We start from the raw sequence: 20,341 nt of genomic DNA, 5'->3' as shown, positions 1-20,341 counted from the left end.
AAGAGTGTTATTAAAAAATTAACTAATAAAATGAATATTCTGTATAATTCGGGTCACGACCAAACTGCATAAATAAGCTGATTTTTTCCTTTGTTGGATCTGTCTTGTATATTATTATAATCATCAACACAATGGTAAAAAATATGTAGACAATTCGAAATTTAGCGATATATTGTGTAGTTAATGACAGTGTCAGCTCAAATCTAACGTCAATGGTCAAGTTTTGCCCAACAAAAGTGATTTATAATGTTTCCATATTTTATATGTGATGGGACAACAGAGCAATGAATCAATATTGGTCCAAAATATTTCAATTCGTGTGACCAGTGATGTAAAAGAGGGTTAATGAGATGATGAGTTTATTATTATGTTATTAATGATAAATCACAAATAAATATAAGTAAAAAATATTCATTACTTATATTTTTTATATAAAAATCAGTACTAAAAAGTATGTAAAGCTAATATTCATGAAATTACAATAATGAAAATAAAGTTAACTAAGACAAACCAAACTAAAAGCATTCTGCATCAGTTGGGTCACGAACAAACTGTATAAATAACCTGAATTTTGTTGTTCTGTTCCAATGACACAATAATTATATTAAAAACACTTAAGGAATTAGCGATTGGTTGTGTAATGGATGAAAATTTTAAGTGTAACCGAGACCGGGACACAGTGATGCAAAAGAGTGTTAATTGAGAAGAAGAGTTTAGAATTACGTTATTAATGGTAAATCACGAAAAAATATGCGTAAAAAACATTCATTGATTGGATTTTATATATAAAAAATCAACAATAATAACTAAGTAAAGCTAATATTCATTAAAGTACAATCATGAAACTAATTAAAAATAAAATTAATAAAAACAAATAAAAGCATTCTGCATCAGTTTGGTCACCACTAGACTATATAGACAACTTGAATTTTGTCGTCTGTCCATGACACAATAATTATATTAAGCAGAGACACGGTGATGCAAAAAGGTGTTAGAGATATGAAGAGTTTAGTATCGCGTTATTAATGATAAATCACTTATAAATAGAGGTAATAACATTACTGCTTGGGTTTCTTAGATAAAAAATCAGTACTAAAAACTAGGTAAAAAGGTGTTAGAGATATGAAGAGTTTAGTATCATGTTATTAATGATAAATCACTTATAAATAGAGGTAATAACATTACTGCTTGGGTTTCTTAGATAAAAAATCAGTACTAAAAACTAGGTAAAGCTAATATTCATTAAAGTGCAATCATGATACTAATTGAAAATAAAATTAACTAAACAGACGAAAATAAAAGCGTTCTGCCTCAGTTTGGTCACCACTAGATTATATAGACAAACTGAATTTTGTCGTTCTGTTCCAATGACACAATAATTATATTAAGCAAAGAGACACGGTGATGCAAAAAGGTGTTAAAGATATGAAGAGTTTAGTATCATGTTATTAATGATAAATCACTTATAAATAGAGGTAAATAACATTAACGGCGAAATGAAAAGGAAAGGGTTTGTGCATCAGTAGAAGACTATATAAATAACCTGAATTTTTTTTTTCTGATCCAATGACACAATAATTAAATTAACAAACGCTTAAAGAATTAGCGATTGGTTGCGTAACGGATGAAAACTTCAATTCGAACCGAGACCGAGACACAGTGATGCAAAAGAGTGTTAATGAGCGTAATAAACGAGTGCTTTACTGGTAAACCGTTTCGGATTATGTCATTAATATGTAAATCACCGCGGATGACGTCAGGACGCGCCGGTTTTACGGGTGGAACCGCGTTTATTCGATGGTTTCTCACCGAGACGTAAACAAATAACTTAAAAACTTACCAGCGAAGGGTCCTGACTGTTGGCCGCGTTTTCTTCCGCCGCCGTCGTATCGCTGGCACCAACCTTGTTACGACGCCGTCCGACACCAAGGCCGGCCGCCTGCCCCACTGGAGGCACGTGGTGATTCATCTCGTGCACGGTGAGGCTCTGCTTGATATCCGCGGTGAAATTGCAGGCGGAACATCGGAAAGCGCCTCTGCCGTTGTGGTTCTTGCAGTGCCTGTCCAGGTTCCACTTGTACGGGGTACGGAAGTCGCACATCTCACACTTGATCATCGGCATCGAGTGGTACTTGACGTGTTTGGTGTAGCGCGCCTTGATGTGCGTCACGTAGGTACACTTGGAGCAGCGGAAGAACTTCGTCTTGATGTGCTCCTCGCGCTCGTGCCTGTTCAGCAGGCTTCGATTCCTGCTGGAGAACACGCACACCGAACACTTGAAGGTCGGATCGTCCTCGGCGGGCGGTTGTTCCTCCTCCTCGCCGGCCGCCGGTTCTTCGGGCACTTGGTCATCAACGGAATCTCGCGGCGCCTCCTCGACCGGCACCTCGTCCTCCTCCTCCGCGTCCAGGGAGCGTTTACGCGATTTTCGCGACGTTTCCGCGGCGCTCATGCCCTCGCTGGTGCCGTGCACCATCTTCGAGTGTCGCAGCAGTTTCTGAAAGTGCTTGGAGGCGTACAGACAGTTCGGGCACTCGTACACTCTTATTTTCTCGCGGTGCACATCGCGCAAATGGTAGAGGAACTGGCGCGGGTTCTGCGTGAAGAAGTCGCAGGCGGAGCACGTGTAGTTGCGGCGCACCTTGCAGTCGGGCAACTCTTTCGTCTGTCCGGCGGTGGCGGTGCCGTTCGGATCGCGGGCCGGCCGCTCGGCGGCGTCTTCGACGGCGTCGGGGACGTCGTCGGCCGACGGTTCGGAGAGAGCGTCGTCGCTCACGGCGTTGCGCACGGTCGGGCTGCCTCCAGCTGATCGATGTACCATCGAAGATACTGACATGCTAACCCGCTCGTCTGAAAGGAAAAATAAACTCGATCGGTCACATGGCTCTTACTGCGTTGTTTTATATTCTAGCGCTCTATTCTGACCTGATTATGGTGTTAATTAGAACTACGCTACCTTTATTTTAATATTTATTGATAATTAAGGTGATTAGAAACATAGCAATATAAATGAAACGGTTAATATTGTGTAAAAATAGTATTTTTATATATAAAAATCATATTTTCAATGGAAATGTACACTTTTCTCGCTACTTCAGTTGATAACGCTTGCAATCTAATAATTTTTACAAACAGAATAACTTTTCAAAATAAAATCAGTTACAAAATTATACCTAATAATAACCTTGATTAACAATTCATAGTATTTTTACGTAAAATAGATTACATTGTAGAATTTCAGCGTTGTTTTATATTCTGTCGCCCTATTTTGACCTAATTATGTTGCTAAATAGAGCTACTCTACCATTATTTTAATATTTATTAACAATTGGGGTGGTTAAAATCAAGCAGTGTATGTCAAACGGTAATATTTTGGGATAAACAATATTTTATTCTTCTTTAATATAAAAAATCCTATTTTCGTCAAAAAAAAAACCTTGCAGTCTTTATATAATGAAAATTGACTGTTCTGTTCACAATCCCAATTAGTTAAGCCCAATTAGTTTTTTGTACTTTATTGGCCTAAAAAAATAATATTTTCATTAAAATATTTAGCTTGCAATCTTTATATAAAGAAAATTGACTTTTATCACCATCTTATATTAGCCATATTAGTTAAGCTCCATTCTTCCACAAAATTACAATGAAATAATTTTAATTATACAATAATAAAATTATAATTCATAATTTTTATCGTAAAATAGGACATAATATAGAGTTTCAGCATTGTCTTATTCAGTGTGTTGATTATGTTACTAATTAGAGCTACGTTGCTAATGTTTTAATATTCATTAACGATTGAAGTGGTTAGAATCAGGGGTTATAAATCAAACATTTAATATTTTCAGAAAAACAATATTGTATATTTCTAAGCATAGACCACTCATGTTTGAATTTAAAACTAACGTTGTTGCCTTTATACCTAATAATTTTATAATGAATTATTTTGTAATTTACAACGTACAGTAAAGTTTGTGTTATTCTAATATGAAAAATGGAAATTGACTATTTTATCGCCATCTCAATTAATTACCCTTCCAAATATTACAATCAAATAAGTTTCAGAGTTACAAAAACTTTTCTAAAATTATCCCCAATTTAAACTTAAAATAAAACAAGGCATACTTATTTATAAATTCATATGTAGAAATTAATAATATTATAATACATTTTACCAGTTATAACTTATTTAGCTATATATGCGATATAAGGTTTGTCAATCAATTTCGGTGGATTTACGATGGATCATATAACTTATACTATATCACGTCAGACATCATCTCATACTTGTAAAATCTCTGTCCAATTTTTATTTTATTGTTGCACATTATCCTCCAAACCCTCTTTACTTAACATTTTTCTTATTACCTATTTTCTATTAACTATCTAGATCTTATGATCATCCAGATCTTCCTTTTTCTTTCCCACCATTGTACATGTAATATATTTTTGGCCACTCTTCATGTTCTAACCATCTTGCTGTTTGCTGGTATTTTTTTAACATATCTATTTACTAACTTTCTTAATTCACAATCCATCCTACGACGATCATTAATATATAATTAATATTTCGAGTTAAAATAAAAAAATAAATAAAAATGAAAATGAGGAATATACAAAATAGTAATATTATTATTAATATTAACATAATTAATTGTTTCCAAAACGGTTAATTGTGTTGCAATGTTAGTTTATTATAAAAATACATGTTTTTGTTTAAGATCTCTACAAAAATAATTGCTATACATGTAGATATTATACCCAGATATTGGATGTAATCTCAATGTTATGGGACTTATGCCATGAGTGATATTTTACCCACCATCGCATTTTCTAACTCATTACATTTTCTGTTTAATTTTCAAACAAATTGACTTTTATTAATTTGTTCCACTTATGGGATCGTATAGTGATGATAGTTCATCATTTTCTATCTGTAGATAAGTGTGATAATTTACATTTGGTACTTCACTAGCATTAAACCAACCAATTCCAAATGTCAGTTCGTTCTCACTGCATTTTGTATGACAAAATAAGGAGGAGAAATTGTGTAGGTAAAATGTTAAGTATCTACATCAAAACAAACAGACGTATATGGACGTCTTTCGAGCAAATTACACTCTTGTATCAACACATTTGGCCTACCACGGATATTTGTATTTAAATAGTTGCCCAAAATTATTTACTCGCATAATGTTAAATATTTATACTTAGCAATATCGCCATTTACAATAAAGAAAGGTCGAAAATGGAACGTCTGTCAAGATACTTAATAAATGACGTCAATGATTCAATCTATCCTCTATACGAAACATTCCTGTGAGTGTAAGAAAAAAAAAACATTTTTTGTGGACAAATATCAATAGATTTTCGTCTACAAAAAGAGGAAGGTCAGATTGGAGACTTTTCATCTAATTTTTTCAATTAATAATCGTTTTTTTTTGTATGTATTTTGAATGTTTGTGCCATACTAACAGATTCTTCATGGTCTTAAAAGTTGTTCCCAAAATGTATCATCAAAAATAAAAGAAACAATATTGATCTTAAAATAATAACTATATTTGTAGAAACATAATATACTTGAGTTCTGAATAGAACGACAAGATTATACTTTCTAAGATATTTAATATAAAAATGTTAAACTAATAGTAGAAAGTGCAGTCGGTCAACATGAATTAATGATTATTTGTTATTGCACAAAATAAATAATTCAACATTTTTCTAGTATCAATATTCAAGTCAAGAAGACACCGCAGTGTTAACAGTTCGGTTTTGAAATAATTTTCGAAGTTACAAATCAACACAATTATGGTTTCTTTGATTTATTCTCGTCAAATATGAGGATATATAACAATATTGTTGGTATTTATTATAATATAAGAAAAATGAGTTAAAATTATGACCCACATTTGTTTAAATATTATTGCAATTTTTAAATTAATTTCATTAAATTAACAAATGCACATATTTGATAAAGTTACAAAACAATAAAGGAAATTATTAGTACGAAAGCATTATTAGTACGAGATTACAAAAAGTGACTTCCATCCAGATTATCAGAAGAGTTGCAAAAGAACCATAAATAACAATTTCACTAACATGTGAATATTAAGGCAACTTAACTCCTAGACAGTCGGGCATCTCTCCATGTGACTTCCTGTGACCAAAAATAAATGAGATAAGACAAATGTTGGGTGACCTATTTAAGTATTTTAACTTAAAAAATAATTTAGTTATATATCTGATAAAAAGAAATCGTCATTTCAATTCATTTTGATGGAACCGGGGATGAATGTACCAGAGAATTACTTCAGAAGGCAAGAAAAACCTCCGGTAGAAGCAAGACTAAGCAGCGAGAAAATATAGAAGGAATTTTTACATGGAATGAGAATATACAATAAATATACCTCACTACACCACTATATAGTACAAAAGGTGTTTTTTTAAATTATATAATTATATGTTCAGTTATTATCAGTTGTTCCTTTTACGAATCAACACTGATAACTTGCAGTTTAAAATGTTGCCTTTTTGTGTATATATACCTCATTAAAATTTAACGCGTTAATTAATTTGAAACATAAATATTTAGATTATTATACGTAGCAATCGATTTATTAGTTTTTGTTCGACATAGCTTGCACAACGGACCCATTAGTATCATTAAATATGCAAAGAAGAAATCATTAACATATATTATGGCCATCATTACGTAAAAGACGTTGCTGTACAAAGATTCGCGAAGGTTAAGACCGGCCAACTAATAAGACGTACGTACATATTTAGATTAACAAGGATATTAAGGATAACTCGTAAATATTTATAGATCGGCCATCGAATAAGGGAAAATAATCGCAACGTTCGAATCTTCCTGTCGCTGTCGGTGCTTTATCCATCCCGACGACTGGCCAGCGTGCCGCGGCTGTTCAAATCGCATCTGTTTATTACGAAAATAATTACACGCCGTTGGAATTTGGCCCTGAAAAACGTATTATCTTCCACTCTGCCCAGCCTAACTGAACCATTTTTCCGTGTGAGCTAGCGAGACCGTTATATAATGCTGAATCGAGTTGTGTGTGTGTGTGTGTGTGTGTGTGTGTCCCACCGATGACAATATGTATTATATGGGGGTCCCTAAAAATAAATTGCCGAATAGCCAAACGTGGGACTTTTTTAGCTGATGCTCCTCCTGGTGGGACGTTGACCTACTGACTGAATGAGTTTTGGCCATTAATTATGGAGTTATTACTTTTCTTAAAAATACCCACGATTTTTCGTCTTATTTTATGGAGTTTTTTTTACAAACATTGTGCTGTTACATAACGATATCTCGTAATATATGTTTTTGTAATGATACTATATGAGATTAGGGATGGATATGTGGTACTTGGAAATATAATTATTAAGTATTTTTTATTATTATTCTTTTCGCTAAATTTTAAAGTTTGCTTTTTACCACGCAGGGCTTATCTGGACCTACTGTTTAACGTGGGCATCAAATCAAGGTTATCGGCATTAAGCCTATCGACTGGCGAGAGGCCAACTTAGAAATCGCCCCGGAAGACATCCGGTCTTACCCAGCCTGGTTACTGGCGTAACTAGAACAATTTTCCTTGTGGGATTTTGCGCTCTTGTCTTTTGAACAATCACAAACATAAAATACAGCAGTGTTCCAGCAGGTTTCGAACCTGCGACTATCGCAACAGTAGGAGGACCGTCCTGTCGCCTTGACCACTGCGCCAACCAAGCCGGCTATTATTATTTCAAGAAAGAATGTCCACTTTTTTTCATTAAAATGTGTTAAAATTCGCTTAAAATCAGCTGTCGTAATATTATACCTAGTAATATTATACAATGTTATACTGAGTTATAATGAAGATTTCATTACTCTAACTTTGAACCTAACATTTCTGCCTTCTCAACTGACAAATCCAAATCACGAATGACTAAGTCAACTGACATTGAACCACCTTTTGAAGCTGAATATCTTTTTCTCCAAAATTATGGCCACAGAATCTCTTGTTCTTTTACTTCCTATTCCATGTTATCTTCATTTTCTATTTCCAGCTTAGAAATTTCTGATGAACAAATAAAAAATTGGAATTTCTCACTCTTTCGTTTTTTTCTTCATATAGAATATAGCTTATATATGGGGAGATAGAGAAAAATAGAATTCTAGTGTTTTTGGATTCTTGTCAGGCTTTCATAACTTTAAACTTATTAATCATTGCTATTACATAACTAAATATTCATTTAAATATATATGTGGCACCTATGGTTTACTTTTGATTTATAAAAATCTTCATTTAAAAATGATATCAGTAGCCTACGACTATCAAACACAGTTAAATTCTTTGCATGTTGACAGACAATGAATGTGTCGTTAGTAATATGTCCAAAACTGGAGCTAACTGGCACTTTTTATGATAATTTTTTAAATATTTTGCCCAATGCTGGGCAGTGATATCAACATATGATTATTTTCTCAAAAAAGATAATAATAACTGCGTAACCATTACTAATTTTTCACGATATTCACAAACAATGTCCGCTTAAAATGGACAAGCCAACATCCCAAAATAAAATATTGCCCATTTGAACAGATTTAATGCAAAAATATAGAGAATGAAAGCTTTAAGGTCAAACAAGTTTAAAGAGCCTGCACAAATTCATTACCCAAATTGAATGATTACCGTCACCTTCAGCATGATTACATTTAATGGGAAGATAAGAAAAATTAATCTAAATATTCAAATCGTATGCAAATTTATTTCTGTCTGTTATTTTGTCTTCTTTTCTAATTTCTGTGGGTTTCGGTTTGTACCGTTTCGTCTGTATATGTCAAGGTTTATTAAGGGTAATACTACGCAAGAAAAATACAATAATATTCAAGCCAAACGGTAAATTGTATAATTAGTCAACCAGGAAGATGAGAAAAAATCAATTAAAAAAAATGGTGGAGGATATATTTTTTAGTTTATAATATAACTGTAAAATTATTGTCAAACTTTCTCATTAATATATCTCATATATTCACGTAATTATTTTTAACATTAATAACCTTCTAGCTTCCAACGATCTAAATGAATGACCATAATTTAATTAGTAATGCAGGTCTACAACAAAAAAATCAGGAGGTTCTATGTTCGGCCGTATATATATTTCCTTATTATTATATATTAAATATTATATTATATATTACAGAATATTTCCATATTCGCCGATTTCTCCGTCAATTAACTGATTTTTATGTCTGATTTTACTGTTGGGGGAAGGGGGAAGGGGGGTTTGATAGAGGGGAAACCTCAAACTTCAGAAGAACGTACAATGTTTTCCTATATTTTTTATCTCAAATAATCAGATGTTGGGGTATAATGTTATTGCTGAACTACTGTGACGGAAAATCGGAAGTCGTTCAGTGCAAAAGCCCTTCAGTTTGCTTTTAAGCACTAACCATATCATATAAGACTTCGTAGATACGTTGTAGATAACTGTTTCTATGGTGTAACTATGAGCTCGATGATTCAAATCCCAATAGGGCAGCAGCTTTTTTTGTTCCAGTTTGATTGGAACATTTGTCAAATCACCTATACTAGATAGCGGATTCCGGGGCCTCAAACTTTCCTTATCTTCAATCATTGTTTCTTTATTCCTATTTTTACTCTTTCGGGTTGTAATTTTACATGGGCTATTGTAATACTTAATATAACAACTGCGTAATTTGTTGAGTAAATATCTAACACTAAAAAGAGAAAAATAAATATTTTTAACAAAAAATTAAACCGGCTTCAAAAAATAAATAATTGTGACATATACATAAAATCAAATCACGAACAAACCAAATCTGTTTTTTGTTGCTCGGCACCGACTTCAAAGTTATCATTTGGTAGTAGCTAAAATAATAATGTAAATATATAAATAGGTTTAGGTAGGTATTAAGCTAAATTGTGTGTATATAGGAGAATATGAAATACATGTAGTATATAGGGGAAATAAGGTTTTTGTTTATTTTTATTTAGTTATTACAATATTTATGTGCATATTTTATTTTAAAACATTTTTTTTGTACTAAAAATGTAAGTTTGATTACTTTTTACTGTTTAGTGAGTTCCTTATTTATTTTCAAGTCGGTTCATTTTTTTGTTAAAAATAATTATTTTTCTCTTTTTAGTGTTAGATATTTGTATTAGGTGCACTTTCTAATACATTTTTCAATATTAATTCATGTAGAACCCAAGGTAAGAAGCCTTATTTAGATTCAATTATTCTTTTTCTAACTTTTTTACAGCTAAAATAATCTAAGGACGTTTAAGATGCATCGAGCAAGTATTATTAGAGATGCACAACCTTATAGTAATCTATATAAGATTATTTTCTCAAAATTTATTCTAACTAAAATGTATGTAATACAATTATTAAACCAAATTAACCATCATTAATTAATTGTAAAAATAGTAATTTTTGATTTATTAAATAACTGATGATTATTAAAACATCTAGTTCATAATGCTTCATCGAGCAAGTATTATTAGAGATGCACAACCTTATAGTAATCTATATAAGATTATTTTCTCAAAATTTATTCTAACTAAACTGTATGTAATACAATTATTAAATCAAATTAACCATCATTAATTAATTGTAAAAATAGTAATTTTTGTTTTATTAAATAACTGATGATTATTAAAACATCTGGTTCATCAGTTTTAAGAATCAGGTCATCTCAAAAATAGTTCATTATATTCCCACAGTATTTCAAATAAATAAATCAAAACAATATAGAGCTTGATTCTTACACGAAAAAGTTATAAACGACCAAAAATTACGAAAGAATCTTTAAAAACATTGCTGACGGAGTTTCTAGAAACCAAGATAATGCAACAATACGACATATTTGAGCAGATTAAAAATAAATGAGCGGTATTTAATCGCCGCATCATTAAATGTTTGTTGACCAAATATTAAACGAAAAGAAATATTGATAAGAAATAATGGACACGACCTGAAGTGTTTCAAGTTAACTTGACATATTTCTGATATAGTACTGTTCATTTTTTATGACTGAACAGTACTTAACAGATAAAATTCTTGACATAACTTTCCTGTTAGTAGGTCATATTTGTATCAGATAGTGATATCTTTAACGTCAACTCGGCAAAGATTAACTTGAATTAACTCTGAATATTTAAAGCAATCAACACCATTAATATCGTCAATGTCAACTTTATTTAACAGTTAAATTGAAAAGTCCCTAACCTGACACATAGATGGCGATACTAGAATTAAACCTACATTTTTGAGGGAATCTTTGCGTGTATAAATTTGATAGCTGTTGGATCATTAGTTTGTGAATTATAACATTTTGAGTGAAGCAACTTCTGCTATTGCGCAAATATGAATAAAAAGGAATAAATAACTGCCCAGGAAAATCAACCATTAAGGATTGGAAGTTTAGACGTGGTTAAATGAGTCCCGAAGATGGTGAACGCAGTGGACGCCCAAAAGAAGTTGTTACCGACGAAAACATTTTAAAAATCCACAAAAATGATTTTGAATGACCGTAAAACTGAATGACATAGCAGAGACTCTAAAGATATCAACTGAACGTGTACATCATATCATTTACGAATATTTGGGTATGAGAAAGCTCTGTGCAAAGTGGGTGCCGCGCGAGCTCACTTTTCACCAAAACCAAGGACGACTTGATGATTCGGAGCAGTGTTTGAAGATGATCAAGCGTAATAAATCCGAGTTTGTGCGTCGATATGTGATAATAGATAAAACATGACTCCATCATTTCACTCCGAAGTCCAATCTACAATCATCCGAGTGGACTGCACTTGATGAACCCGCTCTAAAGCGTGGGAAAAGGCAACAGTCGGCTGGCAGGGTAAAGGCGTCTGTATTTTGGGATGCGAATGGAATAATTTTCATTGACTACCTTGAAACAGGAAGGACCACCAACAGCCACTATTACATAGTGTTATTGGACCGTTTGAAGGACGAAATCGCCGAGAAACGGCCGTATTTGAAGAAAAAGAAAGTGCTGCTTCACCAAGACAATGCACCGTGTCAAAAATCCATGAAATGGGCTTCGAATTGCTTCCTCATCCACCGTATTCTCCAAATCTGGCCCCCAGTGACTATTTCCCGTTCTCAGATCTCAAAAGAATGCTTGCTGGGAAGAAATTTTCGTCGAATGAAGAGGTGATCAACAAAACTGAGGACTATTTTGTAGCAAAGGACAGATCGTACTACAAAAATGGTATCGAAAAGTTGGAGGGTCGCTATAATCAGTGTATCACCCTTGAAGGGAATTATGTTGAAGAAAAAAATTAATTTTGCCAAAAAATGTGTTTTACTATGGTAGGCCGAGGACTTTTCAATTGACCTGTTATATGTACAAAATAAGAAAAATCCGAGATGTATTCAAAAAAATAAAAATTCTGAGCAAATCGACATTCTTAATATTTTACGCCATATTTTAGAAATTCTAAATAACGATGATTCAGACAAATACACGAAGTCTTCAATTGTTTTTAATAAAACGAATGATTCAGTACCTTTATATAGAGTTCAGTCTAGAAATATAATAAAACCAGCGCTAATAACTAAAATACATGAAATAATTACAAATATAATTTATATTTAATAGAAAGCAATCAAGTTATACAATATTTGGAAGATATTTGGTGAAAATATTGGGAAACTTTTCTTTATATAAGCATCAACAATGATTCACTATAAAAAGGGAGAACAATGGTTGGGAATTTATATGATGAACTGTATTTAATATTTATTTGATTTATTTTTCTTGAATTGAAAAATTATTGATTATTAAGAGAATTATTATAGAATTATAGTTTAATTCTTCACGAGGGTTATTTTTTATATTTCGGGATTAACATCAATTATTTCCCAAAATGCTAAATGATCATTATCAAATTTTGAAACTAAAAGATTCAATGAAATTTGCACAATATATTTTATATACGTACTGTCCATCGACAGTTACACTTTTCCTATGTTACAGAAAACAGAACTTGCCCATTCAGATCATAAGTCATCTACCGGAGTAAGTAGTAAAAAGGAGCTAAGAGTGGTGAATCTGGCTGGTGAGATATGGTTTTCCAGGCAGATTTCCACGGATTTTGCAACGTTATCATAAAGATAATTAACTTGATCGCCTTTTTGCTTCTATAACAACAATCTATGTTCAAATAAAACGAACCAATTCTAATTCATAATGATCTCCTATGAGGACTTTGGTTTGAAATTTCATTTCCTTTCGATCTACAAAATCGTTAATAATTGAAGGTTAACCTCTGTTGTTGGCAGATGAGGAATTTTATGATATGTTGTTCAGAATAAAAAATTTAAATTACTTAATTGATGGTTTATACTTTTGTTGAACAGAATTAATAAAGAAACTATTTGGTGTAAAGTCAGGGCCATGCAATAAAATCAAAGTTGTGGATACTCAAAAACTTATTCATTTAGGCTGACTCGGAAGAATTCTAGAATACTAGTTGGTTTGGTATTTTAATACAACCCGATATTTAAAACTCCTAAGTACCTAAAGACTTTGTAATAGATTGATAAACTAATTTATTTGATTCTAAGCCAGGTGGCGAGTATTTTAAGACAACAAGTACGGTATTTTTTATTTTAAAGTGGCCCAAGTTGTTTTGTTCGAATACACATATGTTTTAACTTGAATTATTAATAGATAGCAACACCAATTATTCTAATTCTTAATAACATAAAACATGTTTAATTGTTCATATTCCTCCTAATTCCTATCGAATTTCTGTAATCGTTAAGATTTTTTTATTGCACAAATAAGCGAAAGGCAATCCGAGTGAATATTTGTCAAGTCACTTTAAAAGAAATCGTACATTATACCCAAGAATGTCACAAATACATTTTGATAGGCCTCCTGAATATCGTCCACTAACGCATTGTATGCTAATTTCGCTCTGATTGGCTTTTGGCCCTTGACCTCTCGACGGAATCAGAAGTTCTTGACACCATCGAATTATTCTTCATCATAGCTGATTAACTATTTGTGTTATTATTGGGCGCTAGACATGGGAACGAACGAATTACATCAACAGTTAAAGACCTCAACTATAAAACCGCAATCGTCATTATTAACACTAATTTGTTATACAAGATGTTGTTTTTATTCTTTTTTATATATCTCTTGCGCTGCATATTAGGAAATGTAGTTCGATAATGAGTAGTTTTTTTAATAATCACATGATTATGAAGTTTTAAACATTGAGTAATATTGTCTTAGCTGTTTGAGAGTGAACCATGTTCCATTAGCCGAATTACTGCGAATTCATATCTCATCATCTGCAATACTGAAGTTCTTACTGTAACTAGCATATTGCTAGCCATACCTTGTTTTGTTTTGAGGAATAGCAGAATACCATCAAACGTCTTGCATAGCCGATACAATCGCCGGACCTCAACATAATTAAACCATTATGGGGAGCTTTAGGGGAGAGAATCAGGACCCATCTCCTTTGGGGATCTACTAGCGATTGCTATTCGAAAAAATCGGTAGTCATGCCCTAATATTTTAAACGCTTGCATTCCATTGCAACATTACTGAAGCATTGGACGCATGTTCTGGTACAAAAATTGAGGGATATAAGTCATCACTTCCAACTCTGTTACAAACATACGATTTGAATAGTATAAATAGAACCCAGGAAGAGGTCCAATGCAACATCCAGAGATTGCTTTTAAAAGAATAGAATTTATAAAAGGCATAATTACTTCAGAATGGAACATTAGGCCACTCTTGGTAACATGCGAATAAAAATAGTATAAAGACAACAAAAGTTGATGGAAAAAAGGTAAAAGTTAGAATAACATTTCATTAGATTTTGTAAATCATAATAATTTTTTACGATGGTTACATTTGCTGATGATACTGCGATTATAGCTGTCGAAGACAATAGTGAAGAAGCCTCACGAAAATTACAACAGGCAAGTGACAATATAAATAATTGAGCACAAGTTGGAAAATAAGAATTAATGAATTTAAATCTGTACATGTGCGTTCATCTATAAACAGACTGTACAGGCACCAATAACATTAAATAATACTATCATTCCATAAAGCAACAACGCTAAATATCTCGGAATGAATCTTGATGCAAAACTTCGCTGGAAGAAACATATAACGAAGAAAAGAAAAGAACTGAAATTGAAATATAGGAAAATGGCGAATTGGAAGAAAATCATAATTATGAGTACATAATAACTTGTTATTATATAAGCAAATACTGAAACCTATATGGACATACGGAGTTCAATTATGGGGATGTTCTGCAAAGAGTAATATAAATAAAATACAATTTTTCAGAACAAAATCCTGAGAGGTATTTTGGACCATCGAGACCTTCAGATACGCACAGTCAGACAAGAAATCAAGAGAAGTGCAAGGAGGCATGAGGAAAGACTCCATTCTCATGAGAATATTGAAGTATTGCAGCTTTTGGATACCACCAGAACAGGACACAGACTCAAAATAATCAAACCATCTCATCTTGTGTAGTGTTGTGTAGTGAGGTGCATATATTAAAAATTCAGCAGTGACAAAAAGCATATTATTATGCAAATTATCGCAAATTGTAGGTTAGACGGTAGCGACTAGTAATAATGTAATAATTCAATGATTAAAAAAAATATTTTTTAATAATTCATTTCAGATATATTGTTCTTCATGCTAGAAACAGGAATCCAACAAAAAGATACCAACAAATGGTTGGTAATTAAGGAATGGCTTGTAAAACATATATTAAGTTTTGAAAAGACCAAGCTAAAGTCTGAAGTATTTCAAACTTCCACTGGGTAAATATAAATGAAATGTTTAATTGTTTTATGAAATTTACTCTTTTAGTAGTATACTCACAGGGGTTAGTGTCCTCCTTCGTATCACTGCATATTTAAGCAAATAAAATTGTTATGGGATGTGGCAAAGAATAACCACAATAGACATACAGATCGAGAAAAACATACAAGCAAGAATTGTTTCGAAATGTTGAAAGGATTGTTTACAATAATATCCTTCGATTGGGACGAACACCATCTGATACACAGAAGAAGAAATTTTCAAATGGTGCAATTGTGGACCAGTGGAAGATTGAAAATTAACAACTTGCAGCAGTTATTGACTTAAATAGTGAATCAGAATGTGACAGCTAGTGAATGAAACTTCCTGGGTGTGCGATTATGGTAGAATACTGACAATATGAATGCCAAATGAGACAACATTGCGACGCTTTGACGCCATAAATTGAGATGACGAGAGTTCACTGCTACTTTGGATAGAGTATATATTATTTAAATTTAATGGTACCACTGTTATCTCAAAATTATTAACAACATTTTCCTATAAAACGCGTTAAAGACCAATCGAACAGAGGCAATTATATCATCACTGAATATTTCAAAGATAAACAATTGCGAAGCGGCGTGTATCAGAACGTTAATGTCGAGTCTATTAGAAGAAGTCTGTTAAAAGTAAATCATCGCGGCGGCCTTGAAATAATTTTATGTAAATGGCGACGATTCTGTGTAACACACTTGTTTATTTACGGATGGTCTTCCTCGGGCGCGATTTGCCCGAACGCTGGAGCGCAGAAAAAAAAAGAACGAACACACGACGATCGACATGGTGACGAGTGACTCATTTGTTTCACTGACGATTAAATTCTTGTGTTAGAGAATTATGCAGCGCGTTTCATGTACTACTCCATGATTTCCTGCAGATATTTTTTCTATTTATGTTCCACATCCGAGCATTGCAACACAAGCCGGCGTTGTTATTCATTTCGTGTGACCTTGACAGTTACAGCGAATCTGTGAAATTCGCGTGGAGCTCTTTTATTTTTTCTTGTCGCATTTTCGAGAAAAATTAACGTTATATAACGACTGTTTAAGAAGAAGTGTAATGCTCATGTCGACCGTACATCATAAAAGTAAAATATTGTGAATAAAAACATTTTAAAGTCATATATTATTTTTTTATAGTTATTTTTTAATAAATTCTGCTTTTGAATTCTGTTTGCTGATTGAAATGTCTTAAAATCATGACTTTTAGGCGTGGCCTAAGGCTTTGATAAAGTATGGGGGCCTCCAATACAAGTAGGAAAATAAATTACCTCAATATCAGATATTAAATGAGAATATACCACAAGGGAGTGTCCTTAGACTAATATTATATTTATTTTATACTAGTAATATCCCTAAATGTGAAAGCGGAACAACGGTGACATTTGCTGATGAAGTTGCAATACTGATACAACTGGAAATAGATCGCAAACATCTGTTAATATAATTACTAAGTGGGTTAAGAGACAGCAATGAAAGTAAATGCTGCGAAGTCTAAACATTTAGGTATTATACAAAAATAAATAAATTACCTGTCACTGATAATTCGTTTTAAAAAGCAATTCGAATTGTGAACGCAGCAAAATATTGCGCGTGACACTGGATGTCAAGCTCTAGTGGAAAGGCCACGTTAAAAAGAAACGAGAACAATGTTGTATGAGGCTCTAAAAATTGTGGTAGTAGCATGAACGATAATACGAATTATCACTCCACAACAAACTTTTAATATATAAACAAAAATTTAAAAGCAATGCGGACTTACGATGTGAAATTATGAGGTTGTACAAAGAAATCCAACATCAGTATGATCCAAATTATTTACCTACAAAGTTCCTTGCAGCATCATTGACGTTCCATGGTATATTCGAAATAAAGACAAAGAAGAACCAAATACACAAATACCTAAAGGTATAAAGGGCCATCAAAGAAATGATAGGTTTGCGAACAAAACACCAAATGAGATTGCATGAACATAAATAAAAACGACGATGAATTCGATAGCAGTGGTTGAAGAACAATGTTAACAAAAAATTACTAAATAGTGAATTACAAGTTACATAATAATAATATGTTAAAGTACACTTGGTCTCTTAAATTTTTCACTGTTAGATCATGTGGAACCCAACTATCGAGCTTTTTTTGGTATCTAGTCTTAAGTAAATGGTTCAACACTGCGCTAGAGAATTATTTAATTAATTTAAATATTTTCGACTTTTTCAGAGATTAATCGACCAGGTTGATCTTTAACATCGAAGTTTCCAGAACTAAAATAAGAAAACCAATTGTGGCACTGGTGTCCACTTAAGCAATTTGATGTCACTATGATGTCGATACAATATATATGACGAAAATGAACTTCTAGAATAACTATTTTCAAAACGTAATAGCTCTTGACTGGGTAAACAAATTACACTAAGGCAATTCTTTTTACTTTTTCCTTGTCCTAAAATATCTGTTAATTCTCGAGCTGGTCGTTAATCAAAACATGCACAAAATATACTTAATACCAATTTATAATCAGGCTAGGATGAAATTAAGATTTTTGAGTGATTTAAAATAGAGCTCAATAATCTAGTCATCGGGGAAGAAATATTACATAATTTAAACTGAAAATACCTCGAGACGCCAACAACCAAAGACGTAAAGTGGCCAGGAATTAAAAATATTCCTGCTGTTTCGCGCTCATTAGTACGACCACGATAAAAATTGTCTGCGGTCATTTAAAATGTATGAAAATCGACAACACGTTCGCTTGCTGACAACAAGAGAATCTATTTAGTTATATAAGCAAAGGTCGGGCTGAATATCGTTTTTATAGTTTTCAAGGCGGGCCAAAGGTTAAACAGAAACAATTAGTCCGAGACGTACAGAAAAAAAAACAACACACACTCGCAGAAGACGGACGTGGCCGATCGAGAAGAAGCGACAATATGACGAATATCAGTCATTTACGATAATGAAAATCCAATCGATCTGTTTACGGAAATTATCTGCCAATACGGGGCAAACAATGCTGCGTTTCAGTTCATATAGCACTCCGTGCTAGTTGTTTTTCTGCAGTTTAGCTGACAAATATCGGTATTTTATCTTATTAAATGAATAACAGAAATGTGACTGTATTCATTTTTATTTATATCATGTTTTATCCCCCTATCATCCTAAGTCTGGATAAGTATTTTACCTGTCCAAGATAATAGACTTATCCATCTGGAAACTCTACATCAAGAAGCTTAAAATAATCACAGAAGGAAGAGATATTATTCTGAAGCATCAATTTGGTTTCCGTAATAAATATGCAATAATAGATCAAGTTTACAAATTCGGCAGTCAAATAAATAATAACTTATATGAACAAAAATGTTTGTTCAAGCTTTTGATATCCTTGGCTCATTGTTATCTCCTGCATATATCTGACGTGCCGATCTCAAAATCCACTCTTGAGGCAACATATACTGACGATACGGTGACTTTATCATCTTTATCATCCACTATCAGCCAGAAGTCCCCTATCATGAGATATCTTATCAAAGGCATTTTAAATTTCACTAGGAAAGACCTACATTGTACAGAACTTTGCCACCTTGTCTTCACTTCGGTATGGATACCTGAATATGGTATATACTGGTCGACTGTCTACGTCTCACCCATCTTGGGTTTATATATAACTTATACAGCTTTAGGGATTCCTTAATAGAAGAGAAGACTTTCGATTTTTAAGAAAGATAGGCTTCTTCTTAGATCTTCACAGAATCTACCTCATATTAGTATCACTCACCTAATCAGTCGAGTCAAATGCTAGCATGTGCTGCATGGAGTCTCTTTACTTTATATAGAGTTTGTCTTTGTCCCAGTCCCCTTTCATATCGATATCCTATTAGTTCACAGTCGCGAAATAATGACATTCATCAAAGAGACAAAAAATACGCTTATTGTTTGACATGAAATCTACTGCGCAGCCCATCAAACGCTTTTGAAACTCATGGAGACCCTGCCCTATGCTGTATCCTAATTGCCCATCTGATAGGACAAATCTAAAGGGAGAGAAAATGGCTATCAAAAGAAATAAATAAAAATGCCATTTCGAAACGTCTCGACACAGCGGTGGTTTGATTGCTTGCAATGCAAAAAAAGAAACGTTTTCTATAGTGTATTGTCACTGGCGATAAAAACTTGAACTACTACGACGCCAGACTATGACAAGAGATCCATCTGCAGAGACACAGTGATGAGATCAAGGTATAGTATTACTAGCTGCTAAAACCGAATGCAACTCTTACTGCAGATGTGTACCGGTGCCAAAAAAACCAGCAATAGTGAGTAACAGACCCAAAGATTCCTTTTACATTACATCACTGAACCACATGTCGCAAGAGTAGTGAAGGATTTTATCATTGGTGCAAGTTCAATGGGAAGTTATAAAGTCATTTTA

The 20,341-nt window shown here is 33.0% G+C and overlaps 1 protein-coding gene across 5 annotated transcripts in view; it reads right to left on the bottom strand.

Moving 5' to 3' along the window:
• Positions 1–20,341, bottom strand: part of LOC143201994 (uncharacterized) — a 195,764-nt gene that overhangs the window by 71,181 nt on the left and 104,242 nt on the right. For all 5 annotated transcript variants that reach the window (XM_076413256.1, XM_076413258.1, XM_076413259.1 and 2 more), the window contains exon 2: positions 1,841–2,850. In XM_076413256.1, the coding sequence (XP_076269371.1) occupies positions 1,841–2,836 (996 nt within the window). In that variant the 5' untranslated portion in view covers positions 2,837–2,850. The remainder of the gene's footprint in view (positions 1–1,840; positions 2,851–20,341) is intronic.

This window comes from Rhynchophorus ferrugineus, unplaced genomic scaffold, assembly GCF_030347505.1.
Source record: "Rhynchophorus ferrugineus isolate W39M unplaced genomic scaffold, kcgeb_rfMv2 rfM9, whole genome shotgun sequence".
Classification (NCBI taxonomy): domain Eukaryota; kingdom Metazoa; phylum Arthropoda; class Insecta; order Coleoptera; family Curculionidae; genus Rhynchophorus; species Rhynchophorus ferrugineus.
This window is presented reverse-complemented; position numbering and strand designations above follow the sequence as displayed.